The sequence below is a fragment of the Mustelus asterias genome, chromosome 18, assembly GCF_964213995.1.
Source record: "Mustelus asterias chromosome 18, sMusAst1.hap1.1, whole genome shotgun sequence".
Lineage (NCBI taxonomy): Eukaryota > Metazoa > Chordata > Chondrichthyes > Carcharhiniformes > Triakidae > Mustelus > Mustelus asterias.
The window spans coordinates 90,294,129-90,319,090 of record NC_135818.1 but is presented as its reverse complement, the minus strand read 5'-3'; the positions used below and the strand labels follow the sequence as shown (position 1 = coordinate 90,319,090).

The following is a 24,962-nucleotide window of genomic DNA, read 5'->3' as shown; positions in this document are numbered from 1 at the left end:
TAGGGACCATGCAGAGGCAAAAGGTCTTTAGTTTAGAAAACTGTCGAGGGGACATAGCTTTAAATTGAGGGGTGATAGATATAGGACAGATGTCAGAGGTAGGTTTTTCACTCAGAGAGTGATAAGGGCGTGGAATGTCCTGCCTGCAGCAGTAGTGGACTCGCCAACATTAAGGGCATTTAAATGGTCATTGGATAAACATATGGATGATATTGGAATAGTGTAGGTTAGATGGGCTTTAGATTGTTTTCACAGGTCAGCGCAACATCGAGGGCTGAAGGGCCTGTACTGCGCTGAAATGTTCTATGTTCTATGTGTCGGTGCAGACTTGGAGGGCCAAAGGGCCTGTGCTGTACTTTTCTTTGTTCTTTGTTCCAGGCTTGGTGGGCTGAAGGGCCTGTTCCTGTGCTGTACCGTACTTTGATATGGAGTTGCCGGAGTTGGACTGGGGTGGGCACAGTAAGAAGTCTCACAACACCAGGTTAAAGTCCAACAGATTTATTTGGAATCACGAGCGTTCTGAGCGCTCCAAAAACTCGTGATTCCAAATAAACCTGTTGGACTTTACCCTGGTGTTGTGAGACTACTCACCGCACTGTGCTTTGTTCTTTGTTTATTCTATTTGAACTTAAATCAGCAACATAAATGAGATGCAACAATATTCACAACTCTTCAAGGACAGACGGTAGGAGCAGTATTGACTTTGTGTGTGGGGAGTTTTGTGTTCTGTAACTGTCCAGATGAGCAGTTGTAGAGAGTTGTACAGCTGAAACAATAATAACTGGCAGATTGGACTTTTCTCTTGATCTTACGACATTTCTCACGCATAAAACTCTCTATTTGCATTTTTAAAAAATATCAGCTAACTCAGGGCAGTTTCTGGAGTTTTTACCCTGGTCCAAATCTAAATACAGCTCTGGCCTTTTCAGTTAACCTCTATGATTTTCTTTTGGTTTTTGATAATAAAATCTGGCAAAAAATGTAAACTTTTAAAAAGTTTTAACCCTATCATTCAGATTATTTTAATGACCTTTAGCTTCTTATTGCTGCCAATGCTTCGAGTTCAACCACTTTATTTTAACTCTGACTTACATCTAATTTTGGCCCTTTAACCATCCGATCTGACTGTCCCAGTAACACGACACCCCTGGTGGTGCTGCATTCTTGGCCAAGTCCTGATCATTGCCATCATCCTGTTTGTTTGTATGCACTGGTTTGAGGTCACCCTGCCACTCTCTTTCTTCTACTATCCCAGCTTAGTTTAAATGCCAGGCAATCGCTTATTTATGTTCTGCACATGCCCCTTTTTACCTGATCATTTAGCTGACAAATATGGGAAGATTTTTTTCATCTTTATTTTCAGATGATTTTGATACATATAGCACCCATGTAACATACAAAACACATAACATATATAACATAAAAAACACCCATGTAACATACAATATACATAACACACACATAACACCCATGGAGCATACACAACATATAACACACACAGACACACACACACACATATATATATATATAACCCATGTAACAGAAGATGACCAGGTATTTTCTAAAAACAGTTAGATGGAGCAATCAAGTAATACGTGAGGCAGGAATCAGAGGGTCAGAGGGTGGTTTCTTCTGGAGGTCACAGTGATAGAGAATCAGAGGTCAGAGGTTGTTATACTCTGAAAGGTTACAGCAGTTGAGAGCAGCAAGGTCATGGAAGAATTGAACAGTAAGGGTAGAAATGTAAAATTAGAGATATCAAGGATATCACCAGCTCAATTTTGGATGATCAGAATAAAAAGGCTTCAGTGTCCCAGCTGACAGGTTTTTGGGAATCTTCTGAGGAAAGGTTGGACAGGTTGGACCTGTATCCATTGGAGTTTAAAAGAATGAGAGGTGATCTCATTGAAACATATAAAATTCTGAGGGGACTTGATAGGGTGGATGCTGAGAGAATGTTTCCCCTTCTGGGAGATACTAGAACTCAGGGACACAATTTAAAAATAAAGTGTCTCCGATTTAAGATGGAGGTGAGGAGAAATTATTTCTCTCATAAGAACATAAGAAATAGGAGCAGGAGTAGGCCATCTGGCCCTTCGAGCCTGCCCTGCCATTCAACAAGATCATGGCTGATCTGAAGCGAATCAGTTCCACTTACCCGCCTGCTCCCCATATCCCCTAATTCCCTTATCGATCAGAAAACTATCTACCCGTGATTTAAACATATTCAACGAGGAAGCCTCCATCACTTCAATGGGCAGAGAATTCCAGAGATTCACTACCCTCTGAGAGAAGAAGTTCCCCCTCAACTCTGTTCTGAACTGGCCCCCCCTTATTTTGAGGCTGTGCCCTCTAGTTCTGGTTTCCCTTCTAAGTGGAAAGAATCTCTCCACCTCTACCCTATCCAGCCCCTTCATTATCTTATATGTCTCTATAAGATCACCCCTCATCCTTCTAAACTCCAACGAGTACAGACCCAATCTGTTTAATCTCTCCTCATAAGCTACACCCCTCATCTCCGGTATCAACCTGGTGAACCTTCTCTGCACTCCCTCCAAGGCCAATATATCCTTTCGCAAATAAGGGGACCAAAACTGCACACAGTACTCCAGTTGCGGCCTCACCAGTGCCTTGTACAGTTGCAGCAAGACCTCCCTGCTTTTATATTCTATCCCCCTCGCGATAAAGGCCAACATTCCATTCGCCTTCTTGATCACCTGCTGCACCTGCAGACTGAGTTTTTGCGATTCGTGCACAAGGACCCCCAGGTCCCTCTGCACAGTCGCACGATGTAATTTTTCTCCATTTAAATAATATTCCAATTTACTATTATTTCTTCCAAAGTGGATAACCTCACATTTGCTAACTTTATATTCCATCTGCCAGATCCTCGCCCACTCGCTCAGCCTATCCAAATCTCTCTGCAGACTTTCCGCGTCCTCCACGCAATTCGCTTTCCCACTCACCTTCGTGTCATCAGCAAACTTGGATACCCTAGATTCAGTCCCCTCCTCCAGATCATCTATGTAAATGGTAAACAATTGAGGCCCCAGCACCGATCCCTGCGGCACGCCACTGGTCACCAACTGCCAACCAGAAAAGCACCCATTTATCTCAACTCTCTGCTTCCTGTTAGATAGCCAATCCCCAATCCACGCCAACACCTTACCCCTAACTCCGTGTACCCCAATCTTCTGCAGCAACCTTTTGTGAGGCACCTTATCGAACGCCTTCTGGAAATCTAAAAACACCACATCCACCGGTTCCCCTCTGTCAACCGCACTAGTGACATCTTCATAAAAGTCCAGTAGATTCGTCAAACACAACTTTCCCTTTATGAATCCATGCTGCGTCTGCTTGATCGAACCATTCTTATTCAGGTGCTCTGTTATTTCCTCTTTAATAATGGACTCTAGCATCTTCCCAACTACGGACGTTAAGCTAACCGGCCTGTAGTTACCCGCCTTTTGTCTACTTCCTTTTTTAAACAGCGGTGTAACAGTAGCTGTTTTCCAGTCAGCCGGCACTACCCCAGAGTCCAGCGAATTTTGATAAATTACTACTAACGCATCTGCTATTACCTCAGCCATTTCTTTCAGTACCCTGGGATGTATTCCATCCGGGCCCGGGGACTTGTCTACCTTCAGTCCTATTAGTCTACCAAGCACCACCTCCTTAGTAACAGTAATTGTATTAAGGAGTTCTGGCTGTGAATCTTTGGAAATCTTTCCCAGAGAGAGGTGGAGGCAGGGTCACTGAATATTTTTAAGGTAGAGATAGAGAGAGATTCTTGACTGATGAGGGAGTCAAAGGTTATCGGGGGATAGGCAGGAATGTGGAGTTGAAGCCACAATCAGATCAACCATGGTCTCAATTAATGATGGAGCAGGTTTGAAGAGCCGAACAGCCTACTCCTGCTCTTATTTGTGTAAAGTGTAAAGAAATTGGCAAATCATGTTGTAGCTCTATAGAATTTCAGTTAGGTCACATTTGGAATATTGTGTACAGTTCTGGTTGCCACACTACCAGAAGGATGTGGAGGCTTTGGAGAGGGCACAGAAAAGGTTTACCAGGAGGCTGCCTGGTCTGAAGAGTATTAGCTATGAGGAGAGATTGGAGAAATTTGGTTTGTTTTCACTTGAACGTCGGAGACTGAGGGGGCGACCTGATAGAAGTCTACAAGATATGTTCCTAACTTTGTATTTGATGGAAGTTGTTTCCATAAGCCAAAGACATTCTAATTGTGCTTGATAACTAATCGATGAGAACATTTACTGCATCCAGTTTTAGGTTGGTGTAATAATTCAGGAAGCTTGACTGGAAAGGAACATGGTTTATTGCAGAATGCAAAGTAAAACCACTACTGTGGTAGTCCCTCCTGGGACTATTGTTCAGCAGGCCCAGTCCTGGGCCTGCCTTATAAAAGGCTCAGGTAATGAGTTCCAGTTGGGCAGGCCAATGTCTATTGCCAGGGGAATTCACACTCAAAGAGTTCCAAAGGGAGATCAATTAGTGATTCCCCATGGATCACATGGTCACATGGCGGTTAACACACCCCCTCCCCCTCTGAGTCCAAGGGTTCCCCCTCACTGCCATGACAATGGGGCTTTTTCCATTTTTTTGCCCATGGTCTCATCTCCAGTACTTGTAGGGTCTGGTCGGGTGGCGTGTAACGGGTTGGTGAACACCTCTTCCATGAAGGGTGTCAAAAAGCCACTACAGGAGGCTGGTCTTTGGTGGCGACCTCTGCCTTTCCGCTGCCTCTGTCTCCATATCTGAGCCAGAATCTTCAGTGTCCTGAGGGCTGGCTCTTGAGGTTTCAGTGGACAGAATGTCTCATCCACAGGCTGGTGTGAAGGATGCCAATGGTGGCATGTCCATAGAACCCTTTGCCTCTGTGGAGGGTTACCTGGGATGGAGGTGATCGATTTGTTTTTGAAGATCTTCTCCCTGGTTTGTACCTTACCCGACACCAGTCCTGTTTTTTCGAGAGTGACTCCCAGAATCCGCAGAGAGCCATTGCTGAAGTTCCTCATGTGGACGGTATCTCTCAGTTTGAAGATTCTATCTGGTCTCTGGGCATCATGGTCCCTTTTCTGGGCTTCTTGTTTTAATTCAAAGTTTCCGGCCAAATTCTGGAATGTCAGGCTAAGCCTAGTCAGAGAGCATTGGCCCATTCATAGCTCGGCTAGAGTTATTCCCGTCATCATACGCAGTATAGTCCTATAGTTAAAAAGGAAACATGCAAGCTTTGTTTCCAGGGAACCCGTGGTTTGTTTCTTCATGCCACTTTTGAATGTCTGGACTGCCCGCTCAGTCAGGCCGTTTGAGGACGGGTGGTAGGGTGCCGTGCGAATGTGCCGTACTCTGTTTGTACACATGAAGGTCTAAATCTCCCCGCCGATAAATGGGATCCCATTGTCTCCTATGAGAATCTCGGGTATGTCATGCGTTCTGAGGGATTGATGAAGTTTCTCAATGGTAGTGTACAGGTAGTAGAGGCCATTCAGTGCACATCAATCCATTCTGAATGGGCGTCAATGAGGATTAAAAACATGGAGCCCATAAACGGTCTTGCGAAGTCTTCATGAACCCGCACTTAATGTCTCCCCGGCCATTCCCAACGGTACAACAAGGCTGCTGGTGAGGCCTTCTGTTTTTCCTGGCAAGTTTTGCTCCATTTGCCCAGGTTTTCAATATCATTGTGTATGCCAGGCCACCAGACAGCTCCTGCATTTTCATCTTAGAAATTCCTGGGCGGCCAATATGCAATTCTTGAAGTATTGGTCACTGGCTTGGATGCAGTACAATCACCTGGGCTTCGAACAAGATGACGCCATCTTCTATACTCAACTCCTGATATTTAAAGAGATAAGGTTTCAAATTCTCCTTAGAATGCCCTTGTGATCTGCCACTTAGGATAACATGACATAGTTTCGCCAACATAGGGTCCTGTTTGGTGGATACTGGCAGAGTGCACGTGAAGTTCAAAGTCATGATGGCTTCTTCCATCTTTGGAGGAAAAAGTAGGCTGGTGGGTAGTGTCAGGTGGTTCAAAGCATCCGTGATGGCTATATGTCTCTGGATGATTTTTTAAGGTATATTCATAGGCATCTAATAGCAGTGCCCAGTTTTCTATCCAGGTTGATGAGATGGCAAAAATTACCTTGTTTTCTTTGAAGAGGCCAAACTGAGGATTGTGACTGGTTACTATGGTGAAATGCCAACCGTAGACCTACAGGTGGAACTTTTTCACTGCGAACACCATGGCCAAACTTTCTTTTTTGATCTGAGCGTACTTCCTCTCTGCATCCACCAGGGTTCGTGAAGCAGATGCAACTGGATGTTCTGTCCCATCACCCCAATGGTGCAATAAAGCAGCTCCTATTCCATAGGAGGGAGGATCACCGGTTACAATGAGTGGTTTCAGGTGGTCAGAATGGGCCAGTATATTTGTTGACAGCAATTGTTGTTTGATGTTTGCAAAGGTTCTCTCTTGTGGCATTTGCCACAACCATTTCTGATTTCTTTAACAGTCTGTGGAAGCGGGTCAGCAGGGTTGCCAAGTTTGGTACAAATTTCCCACTGCAATTTATGAGGCCTAGAAAAGACTTCAACTCCATTGTGTTCCTTGGAGTCGGAGCCGTTTCTATGGCCTTCACTTTCTCCTCGACAGAGTGCATCCAATCCTTGTCGACTCTGTACCCGAGGTTCGTTAGGTCGTTAGCCCGGAACACACATTTTTGCCCTTTTAATCAGACGTCAGCATCAGAAAAAAGCCGTAAGATCTCCTCCAAGCTCTCCAAATTTTCCTATGCAGTAGCCCCTGAGATTAAATCATCATCCAGATAGACTGTCACTCTGAGCATTGCTTGAAGGATGTTCTCCATCAGCCTGCGAAAAATGGTGCAAGCTGAAAACACCCCAAAGGGCAAGCAAGTATACTCATCCAGTCCGTTGTGAGTATTTATGGTGACATATTTCCTGGATGATGTCTCAAGCTGCAGTTGGAGGTAGGTGTAGCTCATGTTTAATTTGGAAAATTTGTGACTATCAGGGGGAATTGGAGTGTCAGTTGCCCGTGTGTAACTGTGGTTATAATGGTAACGCCTCCCCAGTGTATGTGGCCAATCTAGCCTTGGTGTCCAACAGGTTTAAAGGCAAGATGCCCAATTGAAGTTACGAAAGGTTTGCTCCCCAATAATAGATACAGCTGCCCCTGTATCTTCCTCCATGTCTAGTGGGTAGCCATTTACCTGGAGTTTAATCTGGATTGGAGACACTCTGGGTGCGGCGATGCAATTTTGCTGCATTCTGGAGTTGATTTATTTGCAAAGCCCTGTCCTGAGGTAGTTTTGCCCTTCGGCCTAGGCGGTCTGCGTTTTGCCTGTTTCGGTAGCCTTGTCTGGGGTGAACGCTATGACTGCGTCCAGCAGGGATGTGCTTACTCCTCACTGTATTGTGGAGGAATCTCTTGTCCAGTTCTGGAATTTCGCTGCCTCCTCGTACAATCGCCCTTCTTTGGCAACAGATGGGAGGTATGAGTGTTATCTCCTGGGGTCTTGGTTCTGCAGTATGGAGATCGCCCAAGACTGAGGACGGTATCACCTCGGGACCCCTGAAGCTCCTGGGCCCCTTCATCCGTGTTTTTGTGGGAAAGAGCCAGTTCTATGGCTTTCTTGAGGTCCAGAGTTGGTTCAGTCAGTAACTTCCTTTGGCTCGCAATATTAATAATTCCACAAACTAAGCGATCCCTTAACATTTCTGTTAGTGCTGGCCTGTACTCACAGTGTTCCCCCAATGTCCACAGTCTCGTCAAGAATTCAGTGACTGATTCCCCAGGGGGACTGGTTGCCATGTTAAACCTTAAGCTTTGCAATATAACAGGCAGTTTAAGGGCATAGTGGTCTGATACCATATCTACCAATTTGTCGAAAGACTTTCAATTCGGGGTTGCCGAGTAGGTTAAATTTTTTATGATGCTGAAATTTGGGGCCCCACAAGCTGTCAGGGGGATGACTTTTTGCCAGTCGTCCCCTTCTACTCCATTTGTTATGAAGAAATATCTCATTCTTTCAGCGGCTTGGGGCCAATCCTCCATACCTGCATCATAAGGTTCCAATTTTCCAAACAGCAACATTTTGAATATCTCCCCGTCACTGTCTTACCGGGTTCGTTGAAAAGCAAGGCTGTCCGAAACATTTCTTGTTGCTTATCGCCAATGTAATGAGTCAGGAAGCCTGACTGGAAAGGAACATAGTTTATTACAGAATGCAAAGTAAAACTATTGCTATGGTTCAGCAGGCCCAGTCCTGGGCCTGCCTTATATAGGCTCAGGTAATGAGTTCTATCTGGGCAGGCCACTGCCTGTTACCAGGGGAGCTCATACTCAACGAGCCCCACAGAGAGATCAATCAGTGGACCTGGTGGGGGTAAATAGTAAATAGCACAGTAAATACAGAGAGATTTTAGCAGATGAGAGAGGCTAGGATTGTTCTCCATAGTGGAGGGAAGGTTAAGAGGACATTTGATAAACACGTTCAAAATAATGAGGCATTTTGAAAGAAAGGAAATAAACTATCTCTACAGACCTGGCAGAGGCACATTGAGCCCTAACGCCCTTCTCCATTTCTGCAAGATTCCATGCAAGGTTAGAGCAGCTGGCATGCAAATAGAAAGCAATAGGGCAAACTCAAACATTGGTGATTAAATGGGTTCGCTGAAGAAATTCCAATTCGAACATTCTAGAAACGAGAAGAGGGCATAGAACATAGAACAATACAGCACAGTACAGGCCCTTCGGCCCTCAATGTTGTGCCGAGCTTTATCTGAAACCAAGATCAAGCTATCCCACTCCCTATCATCCTGGTGTGCTCCATGTGCCTATCCAATAACCGCTTAAATGTTCCTAAAGTGTCTGACTCCACTATCACTGCAGGCAGTCCATTCCACACCCCAACCACTCTCTGAGTAAAGAACCTACCTCGGACATCCCTCCTATATCTCCCTCCACGAACCTTATAGTTATGCCCCCTAGTAACAGCTACATCCACCCGAGGAAATAGTCTCTGAACGTCCACTCTATCTATCCCCCTCATCATCTTATAAACCTCTATTAAGTCACCTCTCATCCTCCTCTGCTCTAAAGAGAAAAGCCCTAGCTCCCTCAACCTTTCCTCATAAGACCTACCCTCCAAACCAGGCAGCATCCTGGTAAATCTCCTTTGCACTCTCTCCAATGCTTCGATATCCTTCTTATAGTGAGGTGACCAGAACTGCACACAATATTCCAAATGTGGTCTCACCAAGGTCCTGTACAGTTGCAGCATAACCCCACGGCTCTTAAACTCAAACCCCCTGTTAATAAATGCTAACACACTATAGGCCTTCTTCACGGCTCTATCCACTGAGTGACAACCTTCAGAGATCTGTGGATATGAACCCCAAGATCTCTCTGTTCCTCCACATTCCTCAGAACCCTGCTGTTGACCCTGTAATCCGCATTCAAATTTGTTCTACCAAAATGAATCACCTTGCACTTATCAGGGTTAAACTCCATCTGCCATTTTTCGGCCCAGCTCTGCATCCTATCAATGTCTCTTTGCAGCCTACAACAGCCCTCCACCTCATCCACTACTCCACCAATCTTGGTGTCATCAGCAAATTTACTGATCCACCCTTCAGCCCCCTCCTCCAAGTCATTGATAAAAATCACAAATAGCAGAGGACCCAGCACTGATCCCTGTGGTACACTGCTGGTAACTGGTCTCCAGTCTGAACATTTTCCATCCACCACCACCCTCTGTCTTCGATCAGACAGCCAGTTACCTATCCAATCGGCCAAATTTCCCTCTATCCCACACCTCCTTACTTTCTTCATGAGCCGACCATGGGGGACCTTATCAAACGCCTTACTAAAATCCATGTTTATGACATCAACTGCTCTACCTTCATCTACACACTTAGTTACCTCCTCAAAGAATTCAATCAAATTTGTGAGGCAAGACTTACCCTTCACGAAACCGTGTTGACTATCCCGGACTAAGCTGCATCTTTCTAAATGGTCATAAATCCTATCCCTCAGGACCTTTTCCAGTAACTTACCGACCACCGAAGTAAGACTAACAGGCCTATAATTACCAGGGTCATTTTTATTTCCTTTCTTGAACAGAGGAACAACATTCGCCACTCTCCAGTCCTCTGGCACTATCCCCGTGGACAGTGAGGACCCAAAGATCAAAGCCAAAGGCTCTGCAATCTCATCCCTTGCCTCCCAAAGAATCCTAGAATATATCTCATCTGGCCCAGGGGACATATCGACCCTCAGGTTTTTCAAAATTGCTAATACATCTTCCCTCAGAACATCTACCTCCTCCAGCCTATCAGCCTGTATCACACTCTCATCCTCAAAAATATGGTCCCTCTCCTTGGTGAACACTGAAGAAAAGTATTCATTCGTCGCCTCTCCTATTTCTTCTGACTCCATGCACAAGTTCCCACTACTGTCCTTGACTGGCCCTAACCTCACCCTGGTCATTCTTTTATTTCTCACATAAGAGTAAAAAGCCTTGGGGTTTTCCTTGATCTGACCTTCCAAGGACTTCTCATGCCCCCTCCTAGCTCTTCTGAGCCCTTTTTTTTAGCTCATTCCTTGCTACCTTGTAACCCTCAAGCGACCCAACTGAACCTTGTTTCCTCATCCCTACATAAGCTTCCCTCTTCCTTTTCACAAGACATTCCACCTCTTTTGTGAACCATGGTTCCCTCACTCGGCCATTTCCTCCCTGCCTGACAGGGACATACCTATCAAGGACACGCAGTATTTGTTCCTTAAGCTCCACTTTTCATTTGTGCCTTTCATTTGTTCCCATTTTATGCTCCCTAATTCTTGCCTAATCGCATCATAATTACCCCTCCCCCAATTGCCCTGCCGTATGGCCCTATCCCTCTCCATTGCAAAAATGAAAGACACCGAATTGTGGTCACTATCTCCAAAGTGCTCTCCCACAAACAAATCTAACACTTGGCCCGGTTCATTACCCAGTACCAAATCCAATGTGGCCCCACCTCTTGTCGGCCTATCCACATATTGTGTCAGGAAACCCTCCTGCACACACTGTACAAAAACTGCCCCATCCGAACTATTCGACCTATAAAGGTTCCAATCAATATTTGGAAAGTTAAAGTCACCCATGACAACTACCCTGTGACCTCCACACCTATCCATAATTTGCTTTGCAATTTCTTCCTCCACACCTCTATTACTATTTGGGGGCCTATAGAAAACCCCCAAAAACATGACCGCTCCTTTCCTATTTCTAACTTCAGCCCATATTACCTCAGTAGGCAGATCCCCCTCAAACTGCCTTTCTGCAGCCGTTAAACTATCCTTGATTAACAATGCTACTACTCCACCTCTTTTACCACCCTCCCTACTCCTACTGAAACATCTATACCCCGGGACTTCCAACAACCATTCCTGTCCCTGTTCTAACCGGGTGCCAGCGATTATTGGATAGGCACATGGAGCACACCAGGATGATAGGGAGTGGGATAGCTTGATCTTGGTTTCAGATAAAGCTCGGCACAACATCGTGGGCCGAAGGGCCTGTTCTGTGCTGTACTGTTCTATGTTCTAACCATGTCTCCATAATGGCCACAACATCGTAGTCCCAAGTACCAATTCACGCTCCAAGTTCACCTACCTTATTCCGGATGCTCCTTGCATTGAAGTAGACACACTTCAACCCACCTTCCTGTCTGCCGGTACATTCCTGCGACCTTGATACCCTCCTCAGTACCTCACTACACTCAACACTGGCTTCTGGACTACAGCTCGTTTTCCCATCCCCCTGACAAATTAGTTTAAACTCCCCTGAAGAGCAGTAGCAAATTTCCCTCCCAGGATATTGGTGCCCCTCTGGTTCAGGTGCAACCTGTCCTGTTTGTACAGGTCCCACCTTCCCCAGACTGTGCTCCAATTATCCACGTAACTGAAACCCTCCCTCCTACACCATCCCTGCAGCCACGTGTTTATCTGCACTCTCTCCCTGTTCCTCAACTCGCTAGCACGTGGCACCGGCAACAAACCAGAGATGACAACATGGTTTGTCCTGGCTCTCAGCTTCCACCCTCGCTCCCTAAATTCCTGTTTTAAATTCCCGTCTCTTCTCTTACCTATGTCGTTGGTACCGATGTGTACCACGACTTGTGACTGTTCCCCCTCCCCCTTAAGGATCCTGAAAACACAGTCCGAGACGTCACGGACCCCGGCACCCGGGAGGCAACATACCATCCGTGAGTCTCTTTCGCTGCCACAGAACCTCCTATCTGTCCCTCTATCGAGTCCCCAATAACTATTGCTCTCCTGCTCTCCCCCTTCCCTTCTGAGCCACAGGAACGGACTCAGCGCTGAAGATCCGGTCACCACGGCTTACCACTGGTAGGTCGTCCCCCTCAACAGTATCCAAAGCGGTATACTTGTTGCCGAGAAAACTGAAAATTACTGAAAGCAAATTTAGAACAAAATACATTGGGGGCAGTTCTCCCATCCTGCTGTGCTGTTTTTGTTGCGCAGTGGGCAAGGAGACTCGAGTGGAGGCCGTTTCACAAGCTCCCCGCTGGGCGCTACGGCCCTCACACGGTTCCGGCAGCCGAATATCCGGCACTGTCAGCTCCGCGCCAGAGGTCAGTGCAGAGCTCTATAGTCTATTCAAATCCTCATTTAAACGCAATCTCATTAACGGGCCTGGGACTGAACTCCCTGGACCTGCTCCCGCCAGGAATGGTTCACTCCAGCAGGGTTTACTATGGCTCCCCACTTGGGGGAGCTGGTGGCCGAACCCCGCTGGAGTGAAGGGAGGGCAATCGAGGCTCACCATGGGGTCAGGTGCCGGGGGATGGTGCCCCCTGGGCATTGCCACCTTAACAATGCCAGCCTGGGCCCTCTGGCACTGCCCACCAGGCAGTGGGCAGTGGGCAGTGCCAATGGGACAGTGTGGGTGGGGCCTGATGGGGCGGGGCCTCTGGGGCGATTGGAGGGGGTGGGGGGTCCCGCTGCCACTCTGCAATTGGGCTGAGTGACAGATGAAGGGAGGAGAGGCTGGAACTGAACCTGAGTCTCTGGCGCTGTGAGCCAGCAGTGCTAACCACTGTGCCACCGTGCTGCCCCAGGTCCCTGGTGCTGTGAGCCAGCAGTGCTAACCACTGTGCTACCGTACCACAATGAAACATTTTTATTTCAGGTAGAAAAGGAGATGTTCCTGTGGTGCAGATGACAAGGCTAAAGAATAAACAGAATATTTTGCATCTATCTTCAGCAGAGAGGGTGCTGCCAATGTAACAGTGAAGGATCGGGGTAAAGAAATTGAAATGAAATAAAATGAAGAAGAAGTTATTTAAACAGCTGGTAGTTTTGAAAGTAGAAGCGTTATCTGATTCAGATGGGTTGGATTTTAGGTTAATGAGGGAAAAAGGTTTGAAACTCTGGAGGCTCTAACCACAACCTTCCCATCCTCCTGAGATACGAACAAGAATGAGAGTGGGCCAAGACAGAAACATTTTAAACAGGAAGTTATGTCATTATAACACTCTTTATCATCTGTTGTGAATGCAAATGCTTCCAGGTCACTTCGAATGAGTGGAATTATTAAGACTTCAAGTGAGTAGAAATATGAGTTTTCCCTTTGTTTATCTTTTATAATTGTTATCAGGATTGTGGAGCAGCGCATTAGTACAGAATCACCAAAGTAACCTCAGAGTTTTAGCATTCAGTGCAGTTAGTGCATGTAGTACAGGACGATTTCCTCCCTAACAACAGAACATGACCCTGCTGGAAAAAGTACATGTGAAGGGAATCAAACATTTGGCAGTGTATCGCAAACTATTTCCCTACGTGATCCAATTTTAACTCACCACCACCTTCTCAAGGACAATTCAAGATGGGCAAAAGCTGCTGGCCTTGCCAATGGTGCCCACATCCCATGAAAGAATATAGTTAAAAAACTCCTGAAAATTGGCATGACTAAACATTAGCAAAAACAAACTAGCACTAAGCAGCATAGTAACATCCAATATATAATTAAAGTCCACATATTCTACACCGAGTAAATCTGAAAATATGCGTTTTAAAGTACTTTGTAAAAATGTTCTTATTTTATGTACTCATGTAGGTTTCAACCAAGCTCTCCATGTTTCCCACGACAGAAAACTTAGTGAAGTCCCTCACCCCTCCCTCTGCCCTCCACAGATATATTTAATCAGCCTCTCTCCTTCTTCCCCCACCACACACACACACGCGTGCGCACACGCACACAAACACTTGCACGTGCGCACACACACGCACGTGCGCACACACACACATGCGTGCGCACACACACACACGCGTGCGCACACACACACACGCGTGCGCACACACACATGCACGTGCGCACACACACACGCACGTGCGCACACACACATGCACGCATGTGCGCACACACATGTGCGCACACACACACACGCACGCACGTGCGCACACACACACATGCGCACACACACATATGTGCGCACACGCACGCACGCGCGCACACACGTGCGCACACACACACACACACACATGTGCACATACACACGTGCGTGCACACACACGCACATGCACACACACACACATGTGCACACACGCGCGTGCACACACACGCACATGCGCGCACACACACATGCACGAGCGTGCGTACACACACGCACGTGCACGCGCACACATGCACGTCACGCGCACACACATGCACGCACGCACACACGCACGACTGCACACGCACACGCACGTGCACACACACCCGCACACACATGCGCACGTGCACACACACACGCGTTCGCGCACATGTGCTCGCACCCACACACACATACGCGCGCGCACACACATGCGCGCGCACACACACAGGCGCGCACAAACGCACGCGTGCACAAACACACACGCGCGCGTGCGCACACACACACACACACACATGCGCGCGCGCGCACACACACACGCGCGCGCACACACGCACGCGCGCACACACACATGCACGCACGCGCATACACACGCAGCGCTCGCACACACGCGCGCGCGCACACACACGCATGCGCGCACACACACACACGCGTGCACACACACACGCACGCACACACGCGCAGCGCGCACACACACGCACAGCGCGCACACACGCGCCGCGCGCACACGCACGCGCGCACACGCGCGCACACACACGCGCGCACACACACGCATGCGCGCACACGCACGCGCGCACACACACGCGCGCACACACACACGCACGCGCACACACACATGCACGCACGCACACACACTGACAAACACGCGCGCGCACACACATGTGCGGGCACACACACACACGCGTGTGCGCACAAACAGATGCACATACCCACACGCACACACAGATGCGCACGCACACACACGTGTGCATACACACGCGCACGCACACGCGCATGCACACACGCGCGCGCACACACGTGTGCGCACACACACATGCACGCACACACACACGCGTGCGCACACACACATGCACGCACACACACACGCGTGCGCACACACATATAAAAGGGACTAAAGAAGGAAATTAGGAGAGCCAGAAGGGGTCACGAGAAGGCCTTGGCAAGTAGAATTAAGGAAAACCCTAAGGCGTTCCATACATTTGTGAAGAGTAAAAGGATGAGACGTGAAGGAATAGGGCCTATAAAAGGTGAAGGCGGGAAAATCAGTACGGAACCAGTAGAAATGGCAGAGGTGCTTAATGAGTATTTTGCCTCGGTTTTCACAGAGGAGAAGGACATGGGTGGATGTACTGTGGGCTTGCGGTGGACTGAAAAGATTGAGTATGTGGACTTTAACAAAGAGGTTGTGCTGGAATCTTTGAATGGCATCAAGATAGATAAGTCGCCGGGTCCGGATGGGATGTACCCCAGGTTACTGTGGGAGGCGAGGGAAGAGATTGCAGAGCCTCTGGCGATGATCTTTGCGTCGTCGATGGAGACGGGAGAGGTGCCGGAGGATTGGAGGATTGCGGATGTGGTTCCTATTTTCAAGAAGGGGAATAGGGTTAGCCCAGGAAATTACCAACCGGTGAGTCTAACCTCAGTGGTTGGTAAGCTGATGGAGAAGATCCTGAGGGACAAGATTTATGAGCATTTAGAGAGGTTTAGTATGCTCAAGAATACTCAGCATGGCTTTGTCAAAGGCAGATCGTGCCTTACGAGCCTGGTGGAGTTCTTCAAAAATGCGACTAAACACACTGACGAAGGGAAAGCGGTAGATGTGGTTTATATGGATTTTAACAAGGCGTTCGATAAGGTCCCCCATGCAAGGCTTCTCGAAAAAGTGAGAGGGCATGGGATCCAAGGGGCTGCTGCCCTGTGGATCCAGAACTGGCTTGCCCAAAGGAGACAGAGAGTGTGTATAGATGGGTCTTTTTCTAATCGGAGGTCGGTCACCAGTGGTGTGCCCCAGGGATCTGTTCTGGGACCCTTGCTGTTTGTCATTTTCATAAATGACCTGGATGAGGAAGTGGAGGGATCGGTTGGTAAGTTTGCCGACGACACGAAGGTTGGTAGTGGATAGTCTGGAGGGATGTCAGAAGTTACAGAGGGACATAGATAGGATGCAAGACTGGGCGGAGAAGTGGCAGATGGACTTCAACCCAGATAAATGCATAGTGGTCCATTTTGGCAGGTCAAATGGGATGAAGGAGTACAATATAAAGGGAAAGACTCTTAGTACTGTCGAAGATCAGAAGGACCTTTGGGTCCGGGTCCATAGGACTCTAAAATCGGCCCCGCAGGTGGAGGAGGTGGTTAAGAAGGCGTATGGTGTGCTGGCCTTTATCAATCGAGGGATTGAGTTTAGGAGTCCGGGGATAATGATGCAGCTATATAAGACCCTCGCCAGACCCCACTTGGAGTACTGTGCTCAGTTCTGGTCGCCTCATTACAGGAAGGATGTGGAAAAGATTGAAAGGGTGCAGAGGAGATTTACAAGGATGTTGCCTGGATTGAGTGGCATGCCTTATGAGGATAGGCTGAGGGGGCTCGGTCTTTTCTCCTTGGAGAGACATAGGATGAGAGGAGACCTAACAGAGATATAGAAGATGTTGAGAGGCATAGATCGGGTGGACTCTCAGAGGCTTTTTCCCAGGGTGGAAATGGCTGCTACTAGAGGACACAGGTTTAAGGTGCTGGGGTGTAGGTACAGGGGAAATGTTGGGGGGAAGTTTTTCACACAGAGGGTGGTGGGCGAGTGGAATCGGCTGCCGTCAGTGGTGGTGGAGGCAAACTCAATAGGGTCTTTTAAGAGACTCCTGGATGAGTACATGGAGCTTAATAGGATGGAGGGTTATAGGTAGGTCTAAAAGGTAGGGATATGTTCGACACAATTTGTGGGGCCGAAGGGCCTGTTTTGTGCTGTAGTTTTCTATGTTTCTATGTTTCTAAACACACACGCACGCACACATGTGCGCGCCGCACACACACACGTGCACACAAACACACACATACACACACGCGCATGCACATATACACACAAATACACACATGCGCGCGCGCACACACACACAACAAGATTATGAGGGGCATGGACAGAGTGATAGTCAGATGCTTTTTCCCAGGGTGGAAGAGTCAATTACTAGGGGGCACAGGTTTAAGGTGCGAGGGGCAAGGTTTAAAGGAGATGTACGACACAGATTTTTTACACAGAGCGTAGTGGGTTCCTGGAACTCGCCGCCAGGGGAAGTAGTGAAAGCAGATACGATAATGACTGGACAAATACATGAATAGGATGGGAACAGAGGGATATGGTCCCCGGAAGGGTTGGGGATTTTAGTACAATCGGGCAGCATGGTCGGTGCAGGCTTGGAGGGCCGAAGGGCCTGTTCCTGTGCTGTAATTTTCTTTGTTCTTTGATTAAACAATGGATGAGGGCAGTGCAGGGAATATGAACATGGATCTTCCAAAAAGTCTTTGATGAAGTATGATATATAATTGTTCGCAAAATTAAAGTTCATGAATGAACATAAAATTAGCAAAGGGGCAGGAAATGGAGGGTAATAGTGAGCAGCTGAGGGTGATAGTGAGCAGCTGAGGGTGATAGTGAGCAGCTGAGGGTGATAGTGAGCAGCTGAGGGTAATAGTGAGCAGATGAGGGTGATAGTGAGCAGCTGAGGGTGATAGTGAGCAGCTGAGGCTGATAGTGAGCAACTGAGGGTACTGGTGAGCAGCTGAGGGTACTGGTGAGCAGCTGAGGGTTATAGTGAGGAGCTTAGGGTAATAGTGAACAGTTGAGGGTGATTGCGGGCAGCTGAGGGTGATAGTGAGGAGCTGAGGGTAATAGTGAGCAGCTGAGGGTAATAGTGAGGAGCTGAGGGCAATAGTGAGCAGCTGAGGGTAATAGTGAGCAGCCGAGGGTGATGGTGAGCAGCAGTGGGTGATGGTGAGAAGCTGAGGGTAATAGTGAGCAGCTGAGAGTAATAGTGAGCAGCTGAGGGTGATAGTGAGGGGCTGAGGGTAATAGTGAGCAGCTGAGGGTAATACTGAGCAGCTGAGGGTTATAGTGAGCAGCTGAGGGTAACAGTGAGCAGCTGAGGGTAACAGTGAGTAGCTGAGGGTGATAGTGAGCAGCTGATGGTGATACTGAGGAGCTGAGTGTAATAGTGAGCAGCTGAGGGTAATAGTGAGCAGCCGAGGGTGATACTGAGCAGCTGAGGGTGATAGTGAGCAGCCGAGAGTGATCGTGAGGAGCTGAGGTAATAGTGAGGAGCTGAGGGTGTTAGTAAGCAGCTGAGGGTGATAGTGAGCAGCCAAGGGTTATAGTGAGCAGCTGAGGGTAACAGTGAGCAGCTGAGGGTAACAGTGAGTAGCTGAGGATGATAGTGAGCAGCTGAGGGTGATAGTGAGCAGCCGAGGGTGATCGTGAGGAGCTGAGGTAATAGTGAGGAGCTGAGGGTGTTAGTAAGCAGCTGAGGGTGATAGTGAGCAACTGAGGGTAATAGCGGGCGGCACGGTAGCACAGTGGTTAGCACTGCTGCTTCACAGCTCCAGGGTCCTGGGTTCGATTCCCGGCTCAGGTCACTGTCTGTGTGGAGTTTGCACATTCTCCTCGTGTCTGCGTGGGTTTCCTCCGGGTGCTCCGGTTTCCTCCCACAGTCCAAAGATGTGCGGGTTAGGTTGATTGGCCAGGTTAAAAAAAAAATTGCCCCTTAGAGTCCTGGGATGCGTAGGTTCGAGGGATTAGCGGGTAAAAAAAAAAGGGATTAGCGGGTAGGGCCTGGGTGGGATTGTGGTCGGTGCAGACTCGATGGGCCGAATGGCCTCCTTCTGCACTGTAGGGTTTCTATGATTCTATGATAGTGTGCAGCTGAGGGCGATAGTGAGCAGCTGAGTGTAATAGTGAGCAGCTGAGGATGATAGTGAGGAGCTGAGGGTGATAGTGAGCAGCTGAGGGTAATAGTCAGCTGCTGAGGATGATTGTGAGGAGCTGAGGGTGATAGTGAGCAACTGAGGGTAATAGTGAGCAGCTGAGGGTTATAGTGAGGAGCTGATGGTGATAGTGAGGAGCTGAGGGTAATAGTGAGCAGTTGAGGGTAATGGTGAGCAGCTGAGGGTGATAGTGAGGAGCTGAGGGTGATAGTGAGCAGCTGGTGGTGATACTGAGGAGCTGAGGGTTTATAGTGAGCAACTGAGGGTAACAGTGAGCAGCCGAGGGTGTTAGTGATCGGCTGAGGGCAATAGTGAGCAGCTGAGGGTGATAGTGAGCAGCTGAGGGTAATAGTCAGCAGCTGAGGGTGATAGTGAGCAGCTGAGGGTAATAGTCAGCAGCTGAGGGTAATAGTCAGCAGCTGAGTGTAATAGTGAGCAGCCGAGGGTAATAGTGAGCAGCTGGGGGTGATAATGAACAGCTGAGGGCGATAGTGAGCAGCTGAGGGTAGTAGTCAGCTGCTGAGGATGATAGTAAGGAGCTGAGGGTGATAGTGAGCAGCTGATGGCAATAGTGAGCAGCTGAGGGTAATAATGAGCAGCTGAGGGCGATAGTGAGCAGCTGAGGGTAGTAGTCAGCTGCTGAGGATGATAGTGAGGAGCTGAGGGTGATAGTGCGCAGCTGATGGCAATAGTGAGCAGCTGGGGGTAATAATGAGCAGCTGAGGGCGATAGTGAGCAGCTGAGGGTGATAGTGAGCAGCTGAGGGTGATAGTGAGTAGCTGATGGCGATAGTGAGCAGCTGAGGGCGATAGTGAGCTGCTGAGGGTGATAGTGAGCTGCTGAGGGTGATAGTGAGCAGCTGGGGGTGATAGTGAGCAGCTGATGGCGATAGTGAGCAGCTGATGGCGATAGTGAGCAGCTGATGGCGATAGTGAGCAGCTGAGGGTGATAGTGAGCAGCTGATGGCGATAGTGAGCAGCTGATGGTGATAGTGAGCAGCTGAGGGTGATAGTGAGCAGCTGAGGGCGATAGTGAGCAGCTGGGGGCGATAGTGAGCAGCTGAGGGCGATAGTGAGCAACTGAGGGTGATAGTGAGCAGTTGAAGCAATTGTAGTTTTTAAAAGGGATTTGGATAAATCTCTGAATTGTAAATATTTCTGGTGCTGTGGAGAAGAGCAGAGGATGTGGGTTCGCTTCTTTGAAAGAGTCAACATTGAGAGCTTCCTCCTGTGTTTTATCCTTCTATGATTCTCGGTAAAAGTTGAGAAATCTGGCTGAAATGACATTTTTTAAGACTGCAATCACTAGATTTTTGTTCAGAGTTTCAGTAGGAACATAGACGTTGGAATCGGCCATTCGGCCTTTCTGAGTCTGCTCCACCATTCCATAAGGCCATGGCCTCAACCCCACTTTCCTACCTGCCCTCTAACCTTTGACCCCCAACAGTACATTGGAACATCAATCTATTTTAAAGTTTATTTGTTAGTCACAAGTAACACTGCAATGAAGTTACTGTGAAATTCCCCTAATCGCCACAGTCCGGCACCTGTTCGGGTCAATGCACCTAACCAGCACGTCTTTCAGACTGTGGGAGGAAACCGGAGGACCCGGAGGAAACCCACGCAGACATGGGGAGAACGTGCAGACTCCGCACAAACAGTGACCCAAGCCTGGAATCAAACCCGGGTCCCTGGCACTGTGAAGCAGCAGTGCTAACCACCGTGCCACCAGATTTTATGAGGTTTAATGCTAATTTTGTGATTCAGAAGGCCACCAATCGACCAAAACAAATAACTCCTAAAATGCTCAACTTAAATTACTCAAAAATAAACCACAATAGCTGGAGAAAAGTAACAAAACAGGAATTGGTGAAATGTAACTTTTCTCATGACTTGCCCTCTGGACATGGGAGGGACGCTGACAAGACTGGATTTATTGCTCATTCCAATGTTCAACTCATACTGGAATGAACTTCAATCAGCGATAACACACGCCTCATGAAGAGTAAAACCAAGAAAGAAAATGCTGGAAAATCTCAGCGGGTCTGGCAGCATCTGTAAGGAGAGAAAAGAGCTGATGTTTCGAGTCCAGATCACCCTTTGTCAAAGCTAATAAGAGTTACCTCATGAAGAGTGTTGACCATACGGAGGGCAAAAGTATAGTGGAGTTGAATAATACCAGATGAAAAACATTTTCTCCTCCTTGACTTTTCACAGATTTCCCAGCTGTGGAGAAAATGTCTAAATATTTCAGAACCACCCCAACCAATTTAAAAAGTTTTTTTCAAGTGCTGATGTGAAGATTAAAGCTGTGAGATGAGGAAGGGCTCACTCAGATGTGTGTTTTCTTTACCAGGGCGAACTAGTTGTTCTCTAACAGTCTAACATCCATCCAATGAAGCATCTCCTAAAGTCCAAACCGTGAATCAGCGCACTTTCCTGACTCCTGCTCCCAGATATCTGCCAATTGGACTGGGATCACCCACTGATCAAGACAAGAAAAACTCTTAAGAAACATTTAATGGGTTTATCCTCCACACAGCTCCCTCAACAATATCTTCAGCGTTTTCCTATGTCCAGAAGATGTTTTCCCTCTTTTGAGGAATTGATTATCTGTGCGGGTCACACAATGATGTGGAGATGCCGGCGTTGGACTGGGATAGACACAGTAAGAAGTCTCACAACACCAGGTTAAAGTCCAACAACTTACCTGATGGAGGAGCAGCACTCCGAAAGCTAGTGGCTTTTGCTACCAAATAAACCTGTTGGACTTTAACCTGGTGTTGTGAGACTTCTTACTGTGGTCACAGAATGCCAGGGGGTGGCCGTTCGGGCCGCCCTGTCGGTGCTAGCTCTCTGAAGCACACTTACCTGGTTTCCAAAGACGGCGATGGAGCAGGCGGTGGAGACTTCGTGTGCCCCGAACCACACGGAGGCGATCCGGGACGGCATTCCCAGGATGAAGACCTGGGCGATCCCACACACCGTCTGGCCGAAGAAGGTGACAGCGAAGAGGTCTGGCCGGACGCTGGCGATTTTGATCCAGGCACCGCAGCAGTTGAGGCCGCAGCCGCAGAGCGCAATGACCCGGAGGCCTTTCTTATCCAGGAGCCAGGTGACCGGGAAAATGATGGGAATGTAGGCAACAAAATAGATCATGGAGAGCCAGTCTATTGTGAAGGAAGCGACATTATAATACTTCATAATTATGTTATTGATGATCCCATACTGAATCCACTGGAAAGCATTGCACAGAGAGTAGGAACTGAACAGAAAGACAATTATCCATCTTCTCTTGTAGAGTTTGGTGTTGAGATTCGGCTTCTTGTTGTTGCAGTTCTTCATATCGTCCAGGTAGCCGGAGCCGGGAGGACTCCTGTCCTTCTCCTCAAACTTCAACATAATCAACAGGAAGTGGCCGGAGCTAAACTCCTAGTACTCTCAATCCTCACCTTTTCCCCTTCAAATCCCCCCAAGTACTGGCACTTCACCTCGACTGCAAGACTGGGGTAGGCAGGAGAGCAGTGAGCGGCGGCAGTAAGTGTCTCAGACTGGGCTGTGTGTGTAGCCTGATATATCCTCAGTCCCTCTCTCCAACACCCTCCCCAGCCTGCCTGCTATACAGGCTCCTCCCGCTCCGCCTCCTGACACAGCCCCTTCTGGGACACACAAGATGCCAAAGCCCAGATCAAACACCTCAAAGACATCACATTGCAACAACAGAGCAGTACCCTCCGCCCCGCACTCAACCTGAAAAAAAACATTCGGTGAATAAATCCCTCTGACACTGCAAACACAATCACATTCCTGCTCTATCAGAGGTACACGTGGCAAATAGGGCTGGACAAAAATGTCAACCTTGTAACCTGAAGGGTTAATTTAGAATATTGCCTTTCAAAGCTTTCAGAGGTGCGGCGTTTGTGTTAAAGGGCGAAATGCAGTCGCTTCTTTGCTGAGGAAACCGGGGATAAATTAGGAAACAGTTTGTGTGGAGAAGGAAAAACAATATGAACTGAGTCAGAGGCAAGTCCCGAAAAGTAACCACATTCTTTCCCCAGTCAGAGGGTGCCGAGTCTCAGTGCTACCTGATATTATTAACAAGTTCGCTGTTCTCTCTGGTCACCCACCCTTTCAAATAATCAACTTCCATTCTCAGAAAATACACAACCGACCCCCTCCTTCCAAATTACATTTTGACTCCCAAGTCCTGGAAAGTGTTGTTGCAATCCCGAATCATTCCCAGCGCTCCATGTTCGAATCCTTCCAAACAGAATCCTGATCTTGCCACAGAACAGAAAGAGTTTCTGTAACTTGGTGAAAAGCTTTATTCTTCAGTGTGAATGTGCAGCTGGGTGGCACAGAATCACCTGCTTTGCTTCATAATTATCCAATTCATCGCCAGACAGGTTGCAGCACCATTAATCCTACCGTCCCCGAGGATCTACCCTTCGCTCCCTTACATTCCGCTTCAATTGAATAAACCCTCACCCTCCTGAACCCCAACACTGAATAAACACTCACCCCCTGAACCCAGTGCCGGATTTAGGCATAAGCTAAACAAGCTACAGCTTAGGACCTCACAATCCACAGGGGCCTCACAAAATTTCAGAAGGTTTACAATGAAGAGAACATTTAAGAGCGGACACCAGAAAAGAAAAAGAAAGCACCAGCTTGAAGAGCAACTCAAAAAATTACCAAAAGTTGACAGTTACTTTACTCCAGAAACAGATAAGGATCCACAAACCCAAGGTGATCAGCAAAGTCCAAAACAACCACAGCCTAGTGCCTCTGCTACTGAGACAACAGAGTCTGGAATCTCAGCTGAGGAAAACACTGGAAGTGATGCAAATGTGAGCGTTGGAGAGCTGACATCCACAGTTGAAACAACAAAATTCATGAAACTCAATGATGTCGGTCAATGGGGTGTCTTCACCGAGGATGAACTCCTCGGTTACCAGTAAATGCATTCATTTGAAAATAATTTGTATTTTTCACTTTAAATACCTTGCTATTAAATAATTAAAAGGCATAATTATGTTTTCAATTTTTTTGTGGTGACCCAAGGTCCTGTTTTGGTGCACACCTTTGTGAGACCATTTGGTGTAACTTTTAAACAAGGGGCCTCCAAGCTTTATATAACTTAGGGCCTCACCAAGTCTAAATCCGGCACTGCCTGAACCCCAACACTGAATAAACACACACCCTGAACCCCAGCACTGAATAAACACTCACCCCCTGAACCCTAACACTGAATAAACACTCACCCCCTGAACCCTAACACTGAATAAACACTCACCCCCTGAACCCTAACACTGAATAAACACTCACCCCCCTGAACCCTAACACTGAATAAACACTCACCCCCTGAACCCCACTGAATGGAGTGAGGTGGAGGATGAATGTGTGGCTGAGGGACTGGTGCAGGGGGCAGGGATTCAGGTTCCTGGACCATTGGGACCTCTTTAGGGGCAGGTGTGACCTGTACACAAAAACGGGTGGCACTTGAATCCCAGGGGGACCAATATC

At 47.9% G+C, this 24,962-nt stretch overlaps 1 protein-coding gene across 1 annotated transcript in view; it reads right to left on the bottom strand.

Annotated features, from left to right (window-relative positions):
- Positions 1-23,250, bottom strand: part of flvcr2a (FLVCR choline and putative heme transporter 2a) — a 159,542-nt gene extending 136,292 nt beyond the window's left edge. Inside the window, exon 1 of the mRNA XM_078234570.1 lies at positions 22,308-23,250. Coding sequence (XP_078090696.1) covers positions 22,308-22,838 — 531 coding nt within the window. The 5' untranslated portion in view covers positions 22,839-23,250. The remainder of the gene's footprint in view (positions 1-22,307) is intronic.
- Between the last annotated feature and the right edge of the window lie 1,712 nt (positions 23,251-24,962).